The following is a 22,940-nucleotide window of genomic DNA, read 5'->3' as shown; positions in this document are numbered from 1 at the left end:
TCTCGGGCAATGAAGGACCCATTGCAGCTTTACGTTGGATAGAGAAAACTGAGGCAGTTCTGAAAATAAGCAAGTGTGCTGAAGAAGATAAAATAATGTTTGCTTCAAATCTGTTTAAAAATGCAGCCTTAGAATGGTGGAACACTATCCTCCAATCCAGAGGAAGTGATAGGATTTATAATATGGAATGGGAAGAATTCAAGAACATGGTAGAAAGGAAATTCTGCCCTCCCAATGAAAAGGAACGGATAGCAAATAAGTTCCTAAATCTAAGAATGACCGGAGTAGACAGTAAGGGTTACACTACCACATTCTTTGAATATGCTAGGATAGTACCTACCCTTGCATCACCTGAACCAGTGTTAATCTCCCGTTATATCTGGGGATTAATTGGAGAGATTAGACATGTAGTCAAGGCAGCTAGACCCCAAACCATAGAGGAAGCTGTAGAACTAGCTAATACCTTGACAGATGAGTTAATCCGTACTAGAGAAGAAGACCAGAGGAGAAACCTAACCCAAAGGCTTACTCAAGAATTCCGTTCTGGGAATTCCAATCGTAGGAATGTAGGTTCTACCTCTGCACCCTACTGCAAAGCCTGCAGAAAGAAGCATTCTGGAAGATGCTCTACTTACTGTAATTTTTGCAAGGCCCCAGGACACAAGGAAGAGAATTGCAAGAAGAAATCCAGTAATGGAATGTGCTTCAATTGTGGAGAAAAAGGTCACATTAGGACAAACTGTCCGAAATTGGCTCCAGCTGCAACCAACAAAAATCCTAAAAATGCCAGAGCTTTCGTGCTAACTACAGAGGAAGCCAGGATGATTCCAGACGTAATTGCTGGTACGTTTTTAGTTAATGATATTTTTGCTAAAGTATTATTTGACTCTGGTGCAAACCAAAGTTTTATTAATACTTCATTTTGCAAACTCCTAAATCAATCATTAACTAAACTACCACAAGAATGTCTAGTGGAAACCGCAAATGGAGAAACTGTTAAGATTTCTGAAATCTTGCAGGAAGCAAGAATAGAAATTTTTAATCAAAAATTTATAGCAAACCTTTACCCAATGAATCTGGTTGGATTTGATGTAGTATTAGGAATGGATTGGTTAATAGCCAACAAAGCCAATATCTTATGTGATCAAAAGACAATTCAGTTAAAATCCCCAAGAGGTGAAAAGATCACAATTAAAGGAGATAAACCCTTTAGATCCACTAAATTCATCTCTGTGATGAAAACTGCAAGTTGTATAAGGAAAGGATCTATAGTGTATTTGATTTCTATAATCACTAACACTAAAGGAAAAGAAGTAAAAGATATCCCAGTAGTATCCCAATTTTCAGATGTCTTTCCAGAAGAATTGCCAGGACTACCGCCAGACAGGGAAGTGGAATTCAGAATTCATCTGCTACCAGGAACAGCACCAATTGCCAAAGCACCTTACCGTTTAGCACCCGCTGAAATGCAAGAACTGAAGAAACAACTAGACGAGTTGTTGGAAAAGGGATTCATACAGCCAAGCTCATCGCCATGGGGAGCGCCGATTTTATTTGTTAAAAAGAAGGACGGATCAATGCGTATGTGCATTGACTACCGTGAATTGAACAAAGTCACGATTAAGAATCGGTACCCATTACCGAGGATCGATGATTTGTTTGATCAACTTCAAGGAGCTCGATTTTTCTCTAAAATCGATTTAAGATCAGGATATCATCAATTAAAAGTATAGGAAGAGGATATTCCTAAAACCGCATTCAGAACAAGGTATGGTCATTATGAATTTACTGTCATGCCATTTGGTTTAACCAATGCCCCAGCCGCATTTATGGACATGATGAACCGAATATGTAAGCCATATTTGGATAAATTCATAATTGTCTTCATAGATGATATTCTAATTTACTCTAAAAGTAAAGATGAGCATGCAAAGCACTTGCACTTACTTTTAAGTTTATTGAGAAAGGAAAAGCTTTATGCTAAATTTTCAAAGTGTGAATTTTGGTTAGAACAAGTGCAATTTCTCGGACATTTGGTGAATCATGAAGGAATTCATGTAGATCCAACGAAAATCGAGGCAATTACCAAATGGAAAACCCCAGAGTCACCAACTGAAGTTAGAAGTTTCTTAGGATTGGCCGGTTATTATAGAAGATTTATTCGAGATTTTTCTAGAATAGCCATTCCTTTAACTAAGCTAACCTGTAAATCTGTTAAGTTTGAATGGGGACCAAAACAAGAAGAAGCCTTTAGAATCCTTAAGCAAAGATTAAACCATGCACCCATACTAGCATTACCAGAAGGAACTGAAGACTTTGTAGTCTTTTGTGACGCTTCTAAATTAAGTTATAGATGCGTATTAATGCAACGTCAAAAGGTTATAGCTTATGCATCTAGACAGCTTAAGAGTCATGAAGGAAATTATTCAACACATGATTTGGAATTAGGAGCCATAATTTTTGCCCTTAAGATTTGGAGACATTATCTTTATGGTAGTAAGTTTACCATATTCACAGATCATAAGAGTTTAAGATATGTCTTCGGGCAAAAAGAATTGAATATGAGACAGAGACGCTGGATGGAATTATTAAGTTGAGGCGGGCCGCGTAGGGCCTCACCTCAAGTCCATGCGGGCCGCGCGAGTAGGAGAACCAGATATCGTCAAACCATAAGCCCAAGCGGGCCGCGTACCTATTCAGTTTAGTTGATGCGGGCCGCGAGCGACCCAATTTGTGGCGTGACCCGGTGCGGCCACGTGTCATCATTGTGGCGAGTCTAGTAGATGAGCCGGACAAGCTAGTCCGTTGACTAGCATTGACGCGGGCCGCGTAGACCCGGCCCAAACTTCACGCGGGCCGCGAGGAGGTCCAATTACAGCCCTATATAAGAAGGCAACGGGCTTTCGGTTTTCGTCGCTCACAACTTTCTTTCTTTCTAAATTTCTGAAGTAGTATACACTATACCCGGGCATTATACCCCCTAAAATAGCGAGGTTCTGCTACGATGTAAGTATTATAACCCCTGGAGACGTATTAGATACGCTGCCCGATTGATCTAGGGTTCCGTAACGGCTGTCGTGGTTCTGCCCGACGTAGTCGTTGGAATGCCGTCTCGGGGAGGGTATTACTAATGTTAAAATGGGTTATTATACTAACACACGTGCATTTGTGTAATTTATAGATTATCTCCAGGAAACCCTTACGAAAAACCTAAAACAGCAATGTGAGTTGATCCTCTTTTTATGTACTCATTTTTGTGAGTAATCTCCTTTTTATTAACTGTTTTTACAAAACCTTAAATACCTTTCCATGCGAATGACAGTTATTGAGTATTTGTCAAGAATACAATTATAGTGGGTATGTTGGGGTTTTGTATACAAAATTGGTTACTGGCGTGGTAACATCCCATAAGTTGAGTATGACCATACCACTGATGTTAATTGTGATGTCTTGGATACAAATGTAATTGCGGATGTGCCCTCAATACTGCAAATTGGTTTTTACTTAAACTTGATTAAATTGGGATTCACTCACCAGTATTTCCCATTGACAAAATGTTTTTAAAAACGCGTTTCAGGTAACAATATGTGAAAGCCAAATAGAAGCCAGCTGGACAGCACTGAAGGCTTGGAAAAGTGGCAATAAAGTTACCTAAGAATAAAATGGATGTTTTTATTAAATAAATAGGATGTATTCCTATGAAACGTGTGTATTGAAAACTTGGGTTTTTACCCATATGTTTAATGTCATAAAACATGGTGGTTTACTCTGATTAAAATATTTCCTAACTACGATCCTGATGAAAATTTCCGCTGCCAAATTGGATAAATAAATGTGATACCACCGAAACTGGCTCACGGCCGCCCGTTCCCGGGAGATAGGTATCGGGGGCTGTGACAAAAAAGTAGCAGCAGTTGATAGGACTGGGGAATCCTGGATGACCCCCATCGTAAATTTTCTAAAGGACGGGATCCTCCCCGAGGGTGGATGGCCAGCTCGGAAGGTAGGAGTAAAATCTCTACAATACGAACTCATATACAGGGAACTCTACCGAAGGTCATACCTAGGCCCCCCCTAAAATGTGTGGATGAGGAAGGAGCGAAGTATGTGATACAAGAGATTCACGAGGGAATTTGCGGTATGCACTCGGGACCAAAAACAGTCGTAGCCAAGGCGATGAACGCCGGGTTTTACTGGCAGCGAATGTATGAAACGGCTTTGGAGGAAATTAGAAAATGTGATAACTGTCAAATCCATGCCCCCATGACCCGTTGCCATAAACACCCCATGGTCCCAGTCTTAACATATTGGTCGTGCCAAAAGTGGGCCATAGACATCATCAGAGCATTCTCCGAGGGCCATGGTGGGGTTAAATTCATCGTGTTAGCCATTGACTACTTCACAAAGTGGGTTGAGGCCAAGCCCTTGGCAAAATTACGAGAGAGCAAATAAAGAGATTCATCTTAGACAACATCGTCTGTCGATTTGGAATACTACTGGAGCTTGTTAGTGATAATGGCGTTCAGTTTGCAGAAAAAACCCTTCAAGCCCTGTTGTGAACAGATGCACATTCAACAGTTTTTCACGTCGCTCACCCACGCTCAGAGCAATGGGCTAGTAGAAAGGGCTAACCAAAGTGTGATCCGGGGGATGAAAGGAAGGTTAGGTGTAACACCTCGAAAAATTACGTCCAATAATGCATTGACACGTGTCATAGACTTCCGGTATGCGAAAACATACTTTAGAGGGGCTAAAGTTGGCAAACGGTGAAAACTATGGAACGTAAGGGTCCAAAGTGTCAACAAGGGATAAATAGACTCTATAATAACCCTACATAATGTTTATAACCTTAAACGGATGGATCATGGATCATACGAAGCGGAAATTGCACAAAAGTGAGGAATTACAAACTATAGGGGCTAAAAGTGTCAACATGTTGAATTTATACCTCTGAGTGATCTTTTGGTAGACCCGAAGCCTTGTAATGCTAAAATATACTCACTAGAATATGTGGTAAAAATTTCATGAAGTTTCGTTATCGTATGAGAAAGTTATGGCCAAAACCGTAATTGAGGGGTTAAAAGCGTCAACGTTGAATTTCATGACTTTTCGGGTGAGCGCAAAGTTAACCGAGGACATTACCATGTTGGTAAATGTCCCAAGGTTCCTAAAAACCAAGTTTGGGGGTTTACGAGTCAAAATAATTAGCCAAAACCTCGCGTGCGAAGACAGGGACCAAAGCTGCCACTTTTGATCAAAGTTTGGGGACTGCAGACCAGGCGGCCCGCGACCCGAGCCCAGGTGCAGAACTTTGTGACCAGCTGCTGTTGAGTCCGATTTTTGAGTGGGAAACAGCTGTGAGCACCTCTAAAACTCACCAATGGATGGCCATGCATGTCTTGGACACCTGTGAGCTTCCTATAACATCTGAAACACCATTTAATCAGATCATTTCTTCACAATTGAGGGACTTGTGTTAGTAACAAGAACACTCACAACTTCAAGAATTCACAAGGCTTCTCCAGGGACTTTCTGATCATCAAGGCAGCCTCATAGGGATTCCTAAGCTTCATTAGGACCTTTGTAAGCATTCATATCATTCTCTAATTCGTTCTAGCTTTGATTATTAGCAAAAAGTCAATCCGTTGTTCATATAGTTTGACTTTTCGATTAAACGATTTTGGCTCTGTCATTTCTCAAATTGAAACCACTTATAAGTTGGTATTTATGTGGGAAACAAACCCTCAAAAGGGTATTCTCTGATTCCCACTCTAAGCATGCTATTTGTCGAGTCAAAGATGTTCTTAAAAAGTCAACAGAAATCGTTTTTGCGAAATATAGCATAAATGGTAATGTAGATGACATGCAATCAGTTTGATCATCAAAGGTAACTTTATAATGAATGTAAGAATATGTTTTATTATGATCAACTCGACAATCTTTAGTATAAACTCGGATCGGAACCGAAAGTCTTATAAAACGACTTTTTCGTTGACTCTCGATTCGGATCCATGCATGCATGTTTGAGATCTGTATTGGAGTCTATTTTTGACCATTTTTATTTATGTTTAACTTTCTGAAATTTTTACATCTTGAGTCTATGCTTGACCGATTCACATGCATGTTTCCGATTATGCTTAAAAGTTGACTATTTTGCCCTTTTTGTTATAAAACGTGATTTTTGGAAAAGTGAAAGAGTAGAAATCTTTATTACTAATTTATAAAGTTGCACCGAAAATTTGAGATCAGTTGGTGGTCCAGATTTTGAGTTATGGCCGATATCGTAAAACTATAGCTTTATGTTACATAAACGGCGCATTTAGCGTATAATCTATTTAAGGCCACTTTTTGATATAAAACTTTTTACCCACTGATGTTATATAATATTCTGGGATTTTTGAAGATTTTTATTTAATTTTTGGCTGATCGGATCATACGTCGCTAAGTTGATTCGGTTAATGCCGGTTTTGACCGTTTAAGCCATAAAATGAGTTTTATACATCCTTTTGACCCCAAACCTTTTTCTACTGATTTTATTTGTTAAATAAATTATTTTGAGCATTCTGGAAATATAAAAATCTCAGCTTTCTTTTAAAAACCCGGAAACGGCTCTAAATCGCATTTTTAAGCGTTTTTAGCGCATAGTATGCGTTATACACATATTAAACATATAAGAATTATACCTACTGATGTATTTAGCATATTTTCATATAATAACAGTAAGTATAAGATTTCGAACTCAGATTTCCAGTTTTGACATTCTTAGCCCTTGTGAAATTACTAAAATACCCCTACGGTGCATAGTTTGATTTTAAATGATAAGTTCTGTATATGGGTCATACCCTACTGTTATAATACGTCAAACTAAGTATATGTACTGTATAAATCAGACCTGTAACTCAGATTTCCAATTAACTCTTTTATAACATTTTAAATGACCAAAATGCCCTTATAAGGCATAAATTGAGTTTAAATTCATTCGGGGCATAATAGAACATAACTTGCTGATATTATATCATATTTAAAGCATATGATCTCAGGGAACTTGCATATGACTCTTTTGGATACCCGTAACGCCCTTTTAGCGTTCGGTACGGTTTATGTAACTAGTTTGCATAAATTGACCGAAACGGGTCAAACGTTATCATTTTTATCTCAAAATCCAGAAAGTATTTAGTATACCCATATTATACAAGTATTCAAACTTGTCGGGTCTAAATCACATTCTATCCGGTCTTTCGCTTAATCGTGCGCTTGTACCGTATCGTCCTTAAAACTAACCGGTCTAAGCTTAGGCTTAAATAAAGACCCGTTAGGAATCTAATAGGTTATTATAAACCTTTGTTCCAGAATAGGAGGCCCAGTAAAAGCTATCTACACTTACCAATTGTGATTCATACTTACTCAGGTAAATACATTTTAACTTATTTTCCCTATACGGGCTTGGGGTACGGTATATAGAATACCGCTTGATCGAGCGTACAAATCTTGCACCCTTGGGTATGCAATTGGAATAATTTGATCGGCTCGTTTAAACAGTCTTGTTTTACTTTAAGCCTTTGGGGGGTTAATGACCGTGTCCCGGATATCCTTGGCATTATCTTACGAGATGGCCACGACCAGAGCACGGGGTGTAGGCGTACACCCGTCGTGTATAACTCTTTAATGTGGTGTGTCTATTAATCTTTAACCCGGACAAGATCCCGGGCTACCGAACGTACGAGTAGCATGTAATTCGTTCACAAGTTTATATTGCATAATTATCCCAAGTTATAAAAATGTTTTATGCCATGTGCATTTAAATCAATTTTCAATCATTTTCAAAATGAGTCAGTTAATTTGTATTTACCAGTGTAAACTGACATATTTTCCCAAAAGGTTAAGTGCAGGTACTATACGTACTAGGCTGGCTGTTTCCTAGAGCGTCCACAATAGTCTCGCAAGCTCGGACGACAATAAAACTGTTGAACAATTTATCTTATTTTATTTGATCCGCCTGTGGATCCGTTTCAACTACTCGTGATATTTATTATTACATTTTATTTAAAGTTGAAATGAATCTATTTCTGCTTCCGCTGTGCATTATTATATTGTGTTGTTTGTCTATGACGACGCCAACCACGTCACGTACCCCACACCGGGCCCACCGGTGACACGTGGAGATCAGGGTGTGACATTAGGGCAAAAACAGAAAGGCTGGCTGGAAGAATTGCCATTCGTCCTCTGGGCCTACAGGACAACCCCCAAGGTCAGTAACGGGGAAACTCCTTTCAGCCTAACTTATGGGATGGAGGCAGTGATCCCCGTTGAGATAGGTTCGCCCACATCCAGGATGAAGCTAAGGGACGCGGAGAATGAACAAGACTTACGGAAGAATGTTAACCTCCTAGAGGAAAGGAGGGAGACCGCTGTAGGGATGGAAGCCAAGTACAAAACGCAGATAGAAAAATACTACAATGCTAGGATGAAGAAGCTCAACCTAGTTCCTGGGGACCAGGTCCTGTGAGCTAACGAGGCTAGTTTGCAGGAGAACACTGGGAATCTAGGACCTAAATGGGAAGGACCATATAGGGTCGTATGGGCCAATGGCAAGGGAGCATGCAAACTAGAAACACTCCAAGGCAAGGAAATCCCAAGGACTTGGAATCTAATGTAACTCCGAAAGTATTTTGTGTGAAGAACAATCCTCACGAAGGAAGGCTGGAGAGACGGCCTGAGGGCCACTTTTGTAAAATGACTTATAGCTAAGTCCTCTTTTTTTTTCTTTTTATAAGACTATGTAACACGTTTGGTAATGAATGATTTTCCTTTTACAAATTGTTCTAACACCTCAGCACTATTAAAGAACATAGTCTGACGACCGGGTAATGTACTAAGGCAGACGTGCCTAATGACTGCAAATCCCCGAGAAAAAAGAATAGCAAACAACGTACACACGTGTACATCAGGCATGCTGATAAAAAAAGCCCGGCTGTGGGGCAGGACGAAGTCGACTCGTCCAAGGGAAACAAACAACGGTTTATTGCTATGAACAGCGATTACAAACTCGTTCAAACGGTTCCCTTATAAACAATACAAATTTATAAATAGACTACAAATTAAGTGTACAAAAACACACTAGAAAATTTGTAAATAAACTACAAATTAAGTGTACAACAACACACTAGAAAATTTGTAAATAAACTACAAATTAAGTGTACAAAAACACACTGAAAAATTTGTAAATAAAATGCAAATTAAGTGTATAAGGACACACTGAAAAACTTTGTGAACAGCTGCTGTTGAGTCCGATTTTTGAGTGGGAAACAGCTGTGAGCACCTCTAAAACTCACCAATGGATGGCCATGCATGTCTTGGACACCTGTGAGCTTCCTATAACATCTGAAACACCATTTAATCAGATCATTTCTTCACAATTGAGGGACTTGTGTTAGTAACAAGAACACTCACAACTTCAAGAATTCACAAGGCTTCTCCAGGGACTTTCTGATCATCAAGGCAGCCTCATAGGGATTCCTAAGCTTCATTAGGACCTTTGTAAGCATTCATATCATTCTCTAATTCGTTCTAGCTTTGATTATTAGCAAAAAGTCAATCCGTTGTTCATATAGTTTGACTTTTCGATTAAACGATTTTGGCTCTGTCATTTCTCAAATTGAAACCACTTATAAGTTGGTATTTATGTGGGAAACAAACCCTCAAAAGGTATTCTCTGATTCCCACTCTAAGCATGCTATTTGTCGAGTCAAAGATGTTCTTAAAAAGTCAACAGAAATCGTTTTTTGCGAAATATAGCATAAATGGTAATGTAGATGACATGCAATCAGTTTGATCATCAAAGGTAACTTTATAATGAATGTAAGAATATGTTTTATTATGATCAACTCGACAATCTTTAGTATAAACTCGGATCGGAACCGAAAGTCTTATAAAACGACTTTTTCGTTGACTCTCGATTCGGATCCATGCATGCATGTTTGAGATCTGTATTGGAGTCTATTTTTGACCATTTTTATTTATGTTTAACTTTCTGGAATTTTTACATCTTGAGTCTATGCTTGACCGATTCACATGCATGTTTCCGATTATGCTTAAAAGTTGACTATTTTGCCCTTTTTGTTATAAAACGTGATTTTTGGAAAAGTGAAAGAGTAGAAATCTTTATTACTAATTTATAAAGTTGCACCGAAAATTTGAGATCAGTTGGTGGTCCAGATTTTGAGTTATGGCCGATATCGTAAAACTATAGCTTTATGTTACATAAACGGCGCATTTAGCGTATAATCTATTTAAGGCCACTTTTTGATATAAAACTTTTTACCCACTGATGTTATATAATATTCTGGGATTTTTGAAGATTTTTATTTAATTTTTGGCTGATCGGATCATACGTCGCTAAGTTGATTCGGTTAATGCCGGTTTTGACCGTTTAAGCCATAAAATGAGTTTTATACATCCTTTTGACCCCAAACCTTTTTCTACTGATTTTATTTGTTAAATAAATTATTTTGAGCATTCTGGAAATATAAAAATCTCAGCTTTCTTTTAAAAACCCGGAAACGGCTCTAAATCGCATTTTTAAGCGTTTTTAGCGCATAGTATGCGTTATACACATATTAAACATATAAGAATTATACCTACTGATGTATTTAGCATATTTTCATATAATAACAGTAAGTATAAGATTTCGAACTCAGATTTCCAGTTTTGACATTCTTAGCCCTTGTGAAATTACTAAAATACCCCTACGGTGCATAGTTTGATTTTAAATGATAAGTTCTGTATATGGGTCATACCCTACTGTTATAATACGTCAAACTAAGTATATGTACTGTATAAATCAGACCTGTAACTCAGATTTCCAATTAACTCTTTTATAACATTTTAAATGACCAAAATGCCCTTATAAGGCATAAATTGAGTTTAAATTCATTCGGGGCATAATAGAACATAACTTGCTGATATTATATCATATTTAAAGCATATGATCTCAGGGAACTTGCATATGACTCTTTTGGATACCCGTAACGCCCTTTTAGCGTTCGGTACGGTTTATGTAACTAGTTTGCATAAATTGACCGAAACGGGTCAAACGTTATCATTTTTATCTCAAAATCCAGAAAGTATTTAGTATACCCATATTATACAAGTATTCAAACTTGTCGGGTCTAAATCACATTCTATCCGGTCTTTCGCTTAATCGTGCGCTTGTACCGTATCGTCCTTAAAACTAACCGGTCTAAGCTTAGGCTTAAATAAAGACCCGTTAGGAATCTAATAGGTTATTATAAACCTTTGTTCCAGAATAGGAGGCCCAGTAAAAGCTATCTACACTTACCAATTGTGATTCATACTTACTCAGGTAAATACATTTTAACTTATTTTCCCTATACGGGCTTGGGGTACGGTATATAGAATACCGCTTGATCGAGCGTACAAATCTTGCACCCTTGGGTATGCAATTGGAATAATTTGATCGGCTCGTTTAAACAGTCTTGTTTTACTTTAAGCCTTTGGGGGGTTAATGACCGTGTCCCGGATATCCTTGGCATTATCTTACGAGATGGCCACGACCAGAGCACGGGGTGTAGGCGTACACCCGTCGTGTATAACTCTTTAATGTGGTGTGTCTATTAATCTTTAACCCGGACAAGATCCCGGGCTACCGAACGTACGAGTAGCATGTAATTCGTTCACAAGTTTATATTGCATAATTATCCCAAGTTATAAAAATGTTTTATGCCATGTGCATTTAAATCAATTTTCAATCATTTTCAAAATGAGTCAGTTAATTTGTATTTACCAGTGTAAACTGACATATTTTCCCAAAAGGTTAAGTGCAGGTACTATACGTACTAGGCTGGCTGTTTCCTAGAGCGTCCACAATAGTCTCGCAAGCTCGGACGACAATAAAACTGTTGAACAATTTATCTTATTTTATTTGATCCGCCTGTGGATCCGTTTCAACTACTCGTGATATTTATTATTACATTTTATTTAAAGTTGAAATGAATCTATTTCTGCTTCCGCTGTGCATTATTATATTGTGTTGTTTGTCTATGACGACGCCAACCACGTCACGTACCCCACACCGGGCCCACCGGTGACACGTGGAGATCAGGGTGTGACATTAGGGCAAAAACAGAAAGGCTGGCTGGAAGAATTGCCATTCGTCCTCTGGGCCTACAGGACAACCCCCAAGGTTAGTAACGGGGAAACTCCTTTCAGCCTAACTTATGGGATGGAGGCAGTGATCCCCGTTGAGATAGGTTCGCCCACATCCAGGATGAAGCTAAGGGACGCGGAGAATGAACAAGACTTACGGAAGAATGTTAACCTCCTAGAGGAAAGGAGGGAGACCGCTGTAGGGATGGAAGCCAAGTACAAAACGCAGATAGAAAAATACTACAATGCTAGGATGAAGAAGCTCAACCTAGTTCCTGGGGACCAGGTCCTGTGAGCTAACGAGGCTAGTTTGCAGGAGAACACTGGGAATCTAGGACCTAAATGGGAAGGACCATATAGGGTCGTATGGGCCAATGGCAAGGGAGCATGCAAACTAGAAACACTCCAAGGCAAGGAAATCCCAAGGACTTGGAATCTAATGTAACTCCGAAAGTATTTTGTGTGAAGAACAATCCTCACGAAGGAAGGCTGGAGAGACGGCCTGAGGGCCACTTTTGTAAAATGACTTATAGCTAAGTCCTCTCTTTTTTTCTTTTTATAAGACTATGTAACACGTTTGGTAATGAATGATTTTCCTTTTACAAATTGTTCTAACACCTCAGCACTATTAAAGAACATAGTCTGACGACCGGGTAATGTACTAAGGCAGACGTGCCTAATGACTGCAAATCCCCGAGAAAAAAGAATAGCAAACAACGTACACACGTGTACATCAGGCATGCTGATAAAAAAAGCCCGGCTGTGGGGCAGGACGAAGTCGACTCGTCCAAGGGAAACAAACAACGGTTTATTGCTATGAACAGCGATTACAAACTCGTTCAAACGGTTCCCTTATAAACAATACAAATTTATAAATAGACTACAAATTAAGTGTACAAAAACACACTAGAAAATTTGTAAATAAACTACAAATTAAGTGTACAACAACACACTAGAAAATTTGTAAATAAACTACAAATTAAGTGTACAAAAACACACTGAAAAAATTTGTAAATAAAATGCAAATTAAGTGTATAAGGACACACTGAAAAACTTTGTAAACAAGCTACAAACAGGATGTGTGCAAAAACACACCATGAGGAAAGTTTGTAAAACAAACTACGGATAAAAAACTGCTTTCCTTTGGCAACTCCTAGCAAGATATGGTCCCGGGGACAAAAGACCCAAGGAAGACTGCAGCGGTCTACCCTTCCCGAGCCATTGATACTGGACCACAGTTGCAAGCAACCGCTGCAAAAAAGAGGAAAACATACAACAAACGAAAGGGGATACACAAACACCCCAGAAGCATGGAAAATAACCAAGGATAGCAAACGTCAAACATAGCTAAGCATAAAGAATGAGGCCCCAACATAAAGGCCTCCAACCAAAAGATAAAGTGTCCAAGGTGCAACGTGTTTAGTGTTTAATACAACCATATCGAAGATCATTGTTTTAAAAGGCAACCATGGAGAATCCTCTCTTGTCAAGGACTTGGGCGAAGAAGGGCCATCAGGTGTGAGCAGCGATTTGAGCTCGTCCAGGGACATCAACAGGTTATCAGTGATTTTGGAAAGTAAAGCAGGGGTATTCTCACTGAATTCCTTGTCCAATTTGGCCAGTTGCTTCTTGGCCTTTGAATTATAAAGGGGGGTCTCCTTCCTCTTCATACCCTGCGAAGAGTAAGAGTACCCGTCCTTCAGACTCGACTGATAACCTACGTCCCTATATGCCCTGTAAACCCTCTCGAGACTACCTTTAAATTCCTCAGACTGAGAAAAGGCAGAGAGGAAAAGCCCAAACCCTTGAGGAAGAAGCCAATAGCATTCTCTAGCCAACTTCTGATTTTCATCCATCGAAATCCCCCAATCAGCATACAAAGTCTCGACGTCCGCGGCAGAAACAGAGGCAACTTCTTTATAATGCTTCACATCTGCAAGCAAGCTTTCCCTTTCATCCAGCCAAGCCCCCCGTTCTCACTCCCAGACCCTCTCTTTTTGCTCCAGAAGAACCCCAACATTCTGAAAAAAAAATGGTATTCATAAAAAAAAAGAGGAAGGAGGGGAAGAAGGGACATTACCTCCTTCTCCAAGAGCTTCCTTTCAGCATCAACCACCCGACACCGAAGTTCAGCAGCAACAGTTTGATAGGTTTTCAACTCGCTCAGTAGCCCCTCGTTTATGCCCCTCAACTCATTGACCCTTTGAAACATATCGGCCCCTGAAGAAACCTTCGCAGATGGACAAATAGTATTGATCATCAAAAAGTTCCGGATCCAGTGCGAAGTTCATGAACTTGTGAGGAGGAGGAACAACATGAGCCATGAAATTTCGGGAAACTTCGGGAATGCCTACAACAGTGGAGGGGGTTATCTCCATTTAGGGGCATATGGGATAGGGAGCCTCTCAGCAAACAGGGGTGCCAAGGGAGAGTGAGGTTGAAAACCCTCAAGCAACTTGAACTTGCTGGTGCCAGTGGCCTGGGCGAGAGAAGCTTCAACAGCAGGATCGGTAGGAGCAACACTGACCTCCGGGGCTTTCCCCTTAGCCCGGGACGAAGCAGGAGTTGCAGGGATCAAAATTGGGGCTTTGGAACTCCCCTGCTTCATATATACACAAATAGGGGGTAAAGGACTGAAGAATGCAAAAATGAGGATAAAAGGAAAAGGCATGATGAACTTACAAGGAGAGGTTCGCTGACAAGGCTTGAGGAGGACCTCAAGATCTTCATGTGTTTAGACAAAGAGCCCTTTAGTATTAGTTAGGGGAACTTCAGAAACAGCCCGGGATGCTGGAAGAGACTTCTGACCGCTTGCACTCCTAAGCCTTAGACGAATGTTTCGGGGCTTGGGGATCACAACCTTGTAACCGGCTTCAAGACCTGCCTTGCGTTTCCGGGATAAGCGACTGGCTAGATCTTCATGTTTTTCACCACTGATGTTCTTCACAGCAGGGGCAAAGTATAGAAGGGGCGGGGAGGGGTGCCCGACCCCCTGAACTTTTCGCTCAGTAGTGTTATATATGTAGTTTTCGTATAGAAATTTTTGGGCATATACGTTTTCGACCCCCCCAGTTCTATAGAAATTTTTGGGTGTATACGTTTTCGACCCCCCGTCATTTGGGTCAAGCTTCGCCACTGCTTCACAGGGGGAGTTCTGAGAACCCTTGGTCCTCTCCGAGGAGCCACCCTCGGTGGAAGGAGTTTTCTCCACCTCCCCGACAGCAGCAGAACTCCTAACATCAGGAGTTTTCCCTTCAAGAACGTTCCCCATATCTGGGTTAACCACACCACCAACCACGAATGACACCCCCTTACAATCCGCCTGCAATAAACTCCACAAAGACATATCTGCAAATATAAACAAGTAATAGAGATGACTGAGCAAAGCAAAAACAAGGGCTACAAATCATAATGCGGTCAATACCACTACGAAAGCAAAAGGTTTACCTTTCTTCTCACAATAAGCCTTTGGACGAACAGGGTATAGGGGGCTCAGACCCCCCATGGAAAAAATCCCTTCCGGGAAGTTGAAAGCCCTGGTAGGATGTTCATACATCCTCTTCCACATAACGATCTTGTTTGCTGAGAGTGCAGGAACGCTATCATCGATAACCGCCTTCGGATCCCTCAATGGGGGGGGGGGGTTTGGGATCAGGGAAGCCGAAACGAAAATAAACCTGTTTTTCCACTCCTTTGGGTAAGTAGATGTCGGCATGAAAGAGTAGCAGGGTAAAGAAACGTTGTCCTTTCGTTTAGCAAATGTAAACCAGTCCCCTTCCGATTGGAGCCGGTAGAACATACGGAAAAGGGGTACGGACGGCTCACCGGAGACGGCAACACAAGAGAGCTCGAAATGCACAATCCTCATGAAAGCAAGAGGATGCAACTATGAAGAATGGATGCCATAGTGCTTTAGCAGTGTTACCTTGAACGGCGACAGAGGGTAACGGACGCCGCAGAAGGAAAATGAAAGGGTGTAAAGAACAATCCTTTCCGACGTGCAGTCGGCCGGATCATCCAGGCCGGGCAAACGTGGGGAAAATTCTGAAGGAATCTGATAAGTTACAACGAAGGACTCAAGATCCTTCTTTGTAAGAATGGAACGGATTAGCGATCGTCCTGTTCGGCTCATAGTTGGAGAGGCCGGAGAATAAACAGAGGTAATGTTGGAGAAGAAAGGAGAGGAAGTTATGGCAAAATGAAGAGTCACCCACGGTTTTAATGAACATGCAGACTAGGGCAGTAACCGTCTAATCACCAATTTAAAAATTGAATTATGATTAAGGGAACGTGTATTGTAACAAAGATCCCCAACTGTTGGATCTAAATGCTTTATCGATTTAAGGAAACAGTCGCAAGTTACCATCATTAAAGGGCTCCACTGTCACAGTCTAAGAGACGCTGCAACAGTTCCGGAGCCACTTTACTTCAGCCAAGGCTCACATGACTCGGGTCTCATGACGTGGGGCTAGAGATGACTTGACGACGAGGCCCACTTATTGCTCAGTGGTCTCGTCTTGGGCTCCCATTTTATTTGGGCTTGCCTACGGGCCCATATCCGACTTTATCTCTTAAAGGAGACTATGAATTGTGGCGGGAAAAAGGATGTGATATCTCTGAGATATCATTAATTGCTCGAAATGAAAGAAATAGGGTATCGCTGGAAACAGTACCTCACTAGCAGCTGGCATCATTAATGAATGAATCATCTGACCGTTGGGGCTCAGACACGTGTCTGAGTTCCCCAATGGCCTAATCAAACTGTTAGATGGGATGAACGGTATCTCCCAAGACGATAAGTAAAACTCTTTATATAAGGAGAAGGAAGACATCATTTAAGGTTTGCATTTAAGGTTTCCTCTCACTAAATACGCACACAATATTTACTCCGAACATTCCTTCGGAACGCATTCAAGGCTCTGTGCCTAAGAATCTACACCATTAGGGGTGTTCAAAAAAATCGTGGCTCGCAGCTCGCTCGAAACTCGCTCGAAGAAAGCTCGGCTCGAAATTGGCTCGGTTGTAAACGAGCCAGCTCGGCTCGGCTCGGTTTGTAAACGAGCCGAGCTCGAGTTTGGCCTGGCTCGACTCATTAGCTCGTGAGCTGGCTCGTAAGGTTCACATCCCTCATTTTTTTGTCCCACATCGTTTAGAAAACAAAAACTAAGGGATTATCTCCCCCTATAAAAGAAGATAAAGACAATGTACAAAGTGAATTAACTATTTATACTTGCATATTTAGCCATATGATTAAATTAAATGGCAATTATGGCTCTTAGTCTATGAAGAAATTCATTTTTAAGGAAGTAGTAAATTTAGCGGTTCTTTGTTAGTTTGAGCCGAGCCGAGCTAGCTCGAATTCTAATCGAGTCGAGCTCGAGCCTCAAATCTCAGCTCGATTTGAAATTCGAGCTCGAGCCTAGCCAGCTCGAATCGAGTTCTAGCCGAGCTCGAGCTGGGTCTAGCTCGGCTGGTTTACAGCCTTACACACCATCAAGGATATTCCGGCGACCACACACTCGTCGGCATAAGCTCTTCGTTTCTCCGGCAAGGTTACTTATTCTCACGCCGGAGCTTGGTCACGGATTCCCACCCCTTCCGGGGTCCTCCGTGACGAGGCTAATGGTATTCTTTTTTTGTAGGAAGACGACGTCGGACCTTTGCAATGTCAACGAGTTTCGTTGACTCTCTATCGGGATTCAGGGACTCGACATTACGTTTTATTTTATTTTTGGTTTTCGTTGGCTGGTAATAAAGAAGAAGAATATTATTGGTGTTTACTAGGGTGAGAAAAACCAAAGTCCCGAAAACAAACAAAATAAATGGTTCACATGTGGTTTTCTTAAAACTATATACAATCGATCAAAATAATGATAACAAATTATAATCCCACCATAAAATGCTAGGATCAAGGACAATAATTGTCAAAGTAAACACTTACAACTCCCACACTTATTAATTGCAAATTTATTCAACAAAAAACGTACGTAAACTAGAACCACATATTATATTATATGCTTTGTACATGTCTTCAGCTGGTCGAAACAAGTGGATAGTCGAAAACCGGTATACTTTGTGGGTGCCTAAAGAAATTCTCTGGATCCACTTGGGCCTTGATTCGAATCAACTTTTTAAAGTTTTCTCTCTTCCAATAACTCTCACCCCAAACGCTTGCTTCCTCATAAGTGTCCCTTCCAACACCCAAATCAAGATCAACGTAGTTTAAATAAGCCTCCCTCGGGTTCTTTGATACGTATGGCTCCAAAAACTTATAAAACCTTTGCAGCCACTGTACCCGTTTGAGCGATGTTGGGGTCATGTCTGAAGTTTGATCTGCAAAATTCACACCCTTAAGAAACTGGTACAACACCCCAGCTCTATGAGGATATGGAATTGCTGTTTCCGAGTACTCCTCCATCTTCCCGCCAAATGTGTATATAACCAACATCTCTGATTGGTCGTTTTCAAATATCTTTCTCCACATCTTTCTGAGCCCGCTTTTTGGGATCGGAGTCCTAACATAGTCTAGTTTTATTTTGTAGTTCCAAGACTGCCTCTCGATGGCAGATTGGTTTGCAAGAGCCTCGGTTGGGGTAGAGGTTGTGAATCCCTGATCGGCTAATACAAGACTTGACTGAACCATGCTCATTTCTTCGCAATTCTCTCGTCTCACCTTGAGCTCCGGGAAGTCTTTGTCTAGCAATTGAAGTAGTGTATCAGTTTTGCCAAGATAAAGTCCTTGAAACCACATTTTGATCGTTTTATTCGTAGTGTTTCCTATAAATTCGCTGAATAGTTGAACTCTTATAAGCAAATCTCGATCCATACTTGGTGCTACATATTGATATTTATAGAAAATATCTGTCCCATTTTCTTCAAGTGTTATATTCACCCCGAAAACAGTCACGATCTCCGGCACTGGCACTAACCTCAGCTTCCATGCAAGAACTATCCCAAAGCTGGAAGCACCACCACCGCGAAGCGCCCAAAACAAATCTTCTCCCATCGACTTCCTTTCCAAAATATTTCCATTGACATCCATGAACCGAACATCCAAAACATTATCAGCAGCAGTCCCATATTTCCTCACCAGGGTTCCATACCCACCACCGCCCATGTACCCGCCCACACCCACCGTAGGGCAAATGCCAGCCGGGAAGTACAAGGTGTTGGTCTTTTGAGAAATACTGTAGTATAGCTCACCAAGCAGTGCACCGGCCTGGACCCATGCAGTCCTCTTTCCAACATCCACATCTATAGACTTCATGTTGACAAGATCAAGCATGACAAACGGAACTACAGCAGAAGACGAGATGGCTTCGAAGTCATGTCCTCCCGACCTGATCCTGATCTGGTATCCGTGTTTCTTGGAGCAGAAAAGAGTGGTTTGGATCTGCGTTTCGTCGATGGGAGTTACGATGACGGATGGTTTAGGGGTGGAGGGTTTAATGAACCTAAGATTGTTGACTCTAGCTTCCCAAATGGACTGGAAAGAAGAATTAACGGGGGTGAAAATGAGTTGAGAGATGGAGGTGACATTGTTGGTTTTGGATTGGAGGCAGCTTATTAAATCTTCTGAATCATCAACATTAAAGGGGTGTGTGGCTCCCCATGAAACAAAGAAACAAAGGGTTAGAACAAAGAGGAACACAAGTTGAGATATTTTCATGTTTTGGTGTGTTTGATGTAATGTAGATCGATGAGTGTATTTATACAGGCACGAGAGCCTCAAACGCAAGAAAAGACCATTAAGAAAAGAAAATTATAATGAACTTTTGTCTAAAGTCTTGAGGTACGTACGAAAATTTCAAGCAAAGTTAGGTTTGAAGTTTAAAACATAATAAAACTAAAGTTCAATTCATCATTTGATTTTCTCTAAGTTTATCTTGAATTTGCAAACAAAAAACTAAAGTTCAATTCATCATTTGATTTTTTCTAAGTTTATCTTGAATTTGCTATTTTCAACTTAAGAAAAGTAAACCGATAGATCCTTCAAACAATCTTAACACGAAACAGCATTTTATTTTATCCTTTTATATTTGATTTTTATTTATATTTATATAAGAAACGAAGTAATTACACTTTATTATTTGTACTAGTTTTATGCCCGCCCAAGTTGCCGGGCGTTAGGCCGAATATTTATCAACTAATTAAAAAACACTATCATAGTTTTGTTAGAAAAAAAAAAAGCTAAAACGATAGTAAGACTGCAATTTTGAGCTGGAGCAAAACAGAATTTATCAAGACCAATGAGTGAGTGCTAGGCAGTTGTCTGACACGAATAAAAATTACATCAAGTCAACCAGTTAAAAAAACACTTCCATACTTTTGCAAAAAAAAAAAAAAAAAAAAAAAAAACCTTAAACGATGGCAAGACTATTTTGAACTGTGGGCAAAAACGTAATTTTGAACTGAGAAATCATAATTTGTCAAAAAGCTAAAATGATGACAATATTATAATCTTTAAACAGAGAAATTGTAATTTTTAACAGGAGGCATATTAGTAATTTTAAAATAGGGGTAAAATCGTATTTTATTCGGGCCAATAAAGGAGTGTCATATAGCAGCCTGACACTATTCCCCCTCATTAGAATTGTAGTGTATATAAATATAAATAAAATATATACAAAGCTTGAAATATTTTTTAGGTTGAAATTTTATTAACTTAATATTAATTCAAAACATTCCATAATCATATGCAAAGTATAATATTATATATTCACTATATTAATATTAATATTGGACGAAATAAATTGGTATCATGCAGTAATCATATATAGAAATAATATTATATTTATTCAATATATATGTATGTAATATTGGACTAAATAATTTAGTTTTGGGGTAAAAATTCAGTTTAGGAAATTTGTATCTGATATCAAACTATATACATGTAATGTACTAATGTTTAGGTTGGGTTAATTCGTAGATTTTTAAAATTTAATTTTTAATGATATTAATTTTTTTTAAAGTAAACCTTATCAAAGCATTATTTGAAATCATTTATTAGAATTAAGATAAGGATTAATGATATATAATAAAATATAATTGAAAATTTTAAGAATGAAAGAGAAAATGACACGTGGCATTAATAGGAGTCTTTTATTAGAATTTAGATTAGATAGGACCGCCCGTAGTGGGGCGTGTTTTTTAAAAATTTTTCAAAAAAAATGCCCTATAACGCCCCATAAACCACTACACCCGGCGTTATAGGGCGTTATAATCGAAAAAAAATCAAGCCGGCGTGATTATTAAAACGCTTGTTCGATGTTGACCAGCCAATCAAATGCCACAACGACTAGTTAACGGCTATATTATTTATTTTTTTTAAACCTTTTTCCTATATATATATATGTTATAATCGAAAAAAAATCAAGCCGGCGTGATTATTAAAACGCTTGTTCGATGTTGACCAGCCAATCAAATGCCACAACGACTAGTTAACGGCTATATTATTTATTTTTTTTTAAACCTTTTTCATATATATATATATATATACAAACACAATCAAAACTCATTCATTTTCAACCAAAACTCTCAAAAACTCTCTAAAAAAATACAACCATTTTATAAAAAATGGATTCTCCTAGTTCTTCATCCATGGTAAATTTTTACTACAACGAGTATTTTGCGGATGGCGATGGTTCGACCTATGAGGAGCTTGAGCAAGAGGCGGTTACGAGTGCATGTCAACTAGCGGTGAGATATGTCAAGCATTCTAGTCGGCCCCAAGCAGAAAAAAATAAAAGAGGTTATATTGAAAGAGACCGACACGCGGCACATGATCGTTTGATGAAAGATTATTTTGATGAGGCGCCGACATTTTCGAACGAATTTTTTAGGCGTCGTTTCCGAATGAGTAAGCGGTTGTTTCTACGCATAGTCGACGAATTGGAAGCCAACTATGATTATTTTAAACAAAAACCGGATGCGAGAGGGCACTTGGATTTACCGGTATCCAAAAGTGTACGTCGGCATTACGAATCCTTGCTTATGGTAACACTACCGACATCAACGACGAGTATCTAAAAATGGCGGAGAAAACAACACGAGACGGCTTGGAACATTTTTGTCGCGGTACAATTCTTATTCTTTACTTTTATTTTTTTTTAAACGACGAGTATGCTTAGATTTTTTTTTTTTTGAATCTTATGTTTGTCTATATTTTTTTATAAAGGTATAATTGATGTGTACGGTGCGCGATGTCTTAGAACGCCTACATGGGAGAACCTTCAAAAGATCTACGAGGTACATAATGCCGAGCATGGTTTGCCTGGTATGATCGGGAGCATAGATTGCATGCATTGGCGTTGGGATAACTGCCCGACTGCATGGCGAGGCCAACACACACGTGGTGACCAAAAAGGACCCACTATTTTTCTTCAGGCGGTTGCTTCACAGGACCTTTGGGTTTGGTCGGCTTACTTTGGCGTGGTCAGGCCATGCAATGATATCAATGTTTTTGAACAATCGCCGTTGTTAGAGGAGTGAATTTCTGGCAAAGCTCCAAAAGCGTCGTTTTACGCAAATGGAAACTACTACCCTCATGGATATTATTTGAGCGACAGAATTTATCCTAGGTATTCGATTTTCGTGAAGACGTATAGTGATCCTATTGATGAAAAAAGAGCATACTTTAAAAAGGTTCAAGAGTCTTCACGAAAAGACATTGAGAGATGCTTTGGGGTTCTTAAACAACGCTGGCAATACTTGAGAAATCCTTGTCGTGCATGGAGCAAGCAAAAAATGAGAGATGCTATGTACGCTTGTATAAT

At 39.7% G+C, this 22,940-nt stretch overlaps 2 protein-coding genes across 2 annotated transcripts; one reads left to right on the top strand and one right to left on the bottom strand.

Annotated features, from left to right (window-relative positions):
* Window positions 1–18,049: 18,049 nt before the first annotated feature.
* LOC110864924 (tetrahydrocannabinolic acid synthase) lies at window positions 18,050–19,858 on the bottom strand. The gene has a single exon (XM_022114092.2). The coding sequence runs from the start codon at window positions 19,832–19,834 to the stop codon at window positions 18,197–18,199; it is 1,638 nt and encodes a 545-aa protein (XP_021969784.1). The 5' UTR covers window positions 19,835–19,858; the 3' UTR covers window positions 18,050–18,196.
* A 1,883-nt stretch (window positions 19,859–21,741) lies between these two features.
* On the top strand, window positions 21,742–22,656 carry LOC118479503. Its single transcript, XM_035974053.1, has 2 exons — window positions 21,742–21,916; window positions 22,343–22,656. Exons 1-2 carry the CDS (start codon window positions 21,742–21,744, stop codon window positions 22,654–22,656), a joined length of 489 nt encoding a protein of 162 aa, XP_035829946.1.
* Window positions 22,657–22,940: the final 284 nt, after the last annotated feature.

Source organism: Helianthus annuus, chromosome 6, assembly GCF_002127325.2.
Source record: "Helianthus annuus cultivar XRQ/B chromosome 6, HanXRQr2.0-SUNRISE, whole genome shotgun sequence".
In the NCBI taxonomy this organism is placed as follows: Eukaryota; Viridiplantae; Streptophyta; class Magnoliopsida; order Asterales; family Asteraceae; genus Helianthus; species Helianthus annuus.
The sequence above is the reverse complement of the archived record's forward strand: the minus strand, read 5'-3'. Positions and strand labels throughout refer to the sequence as shown.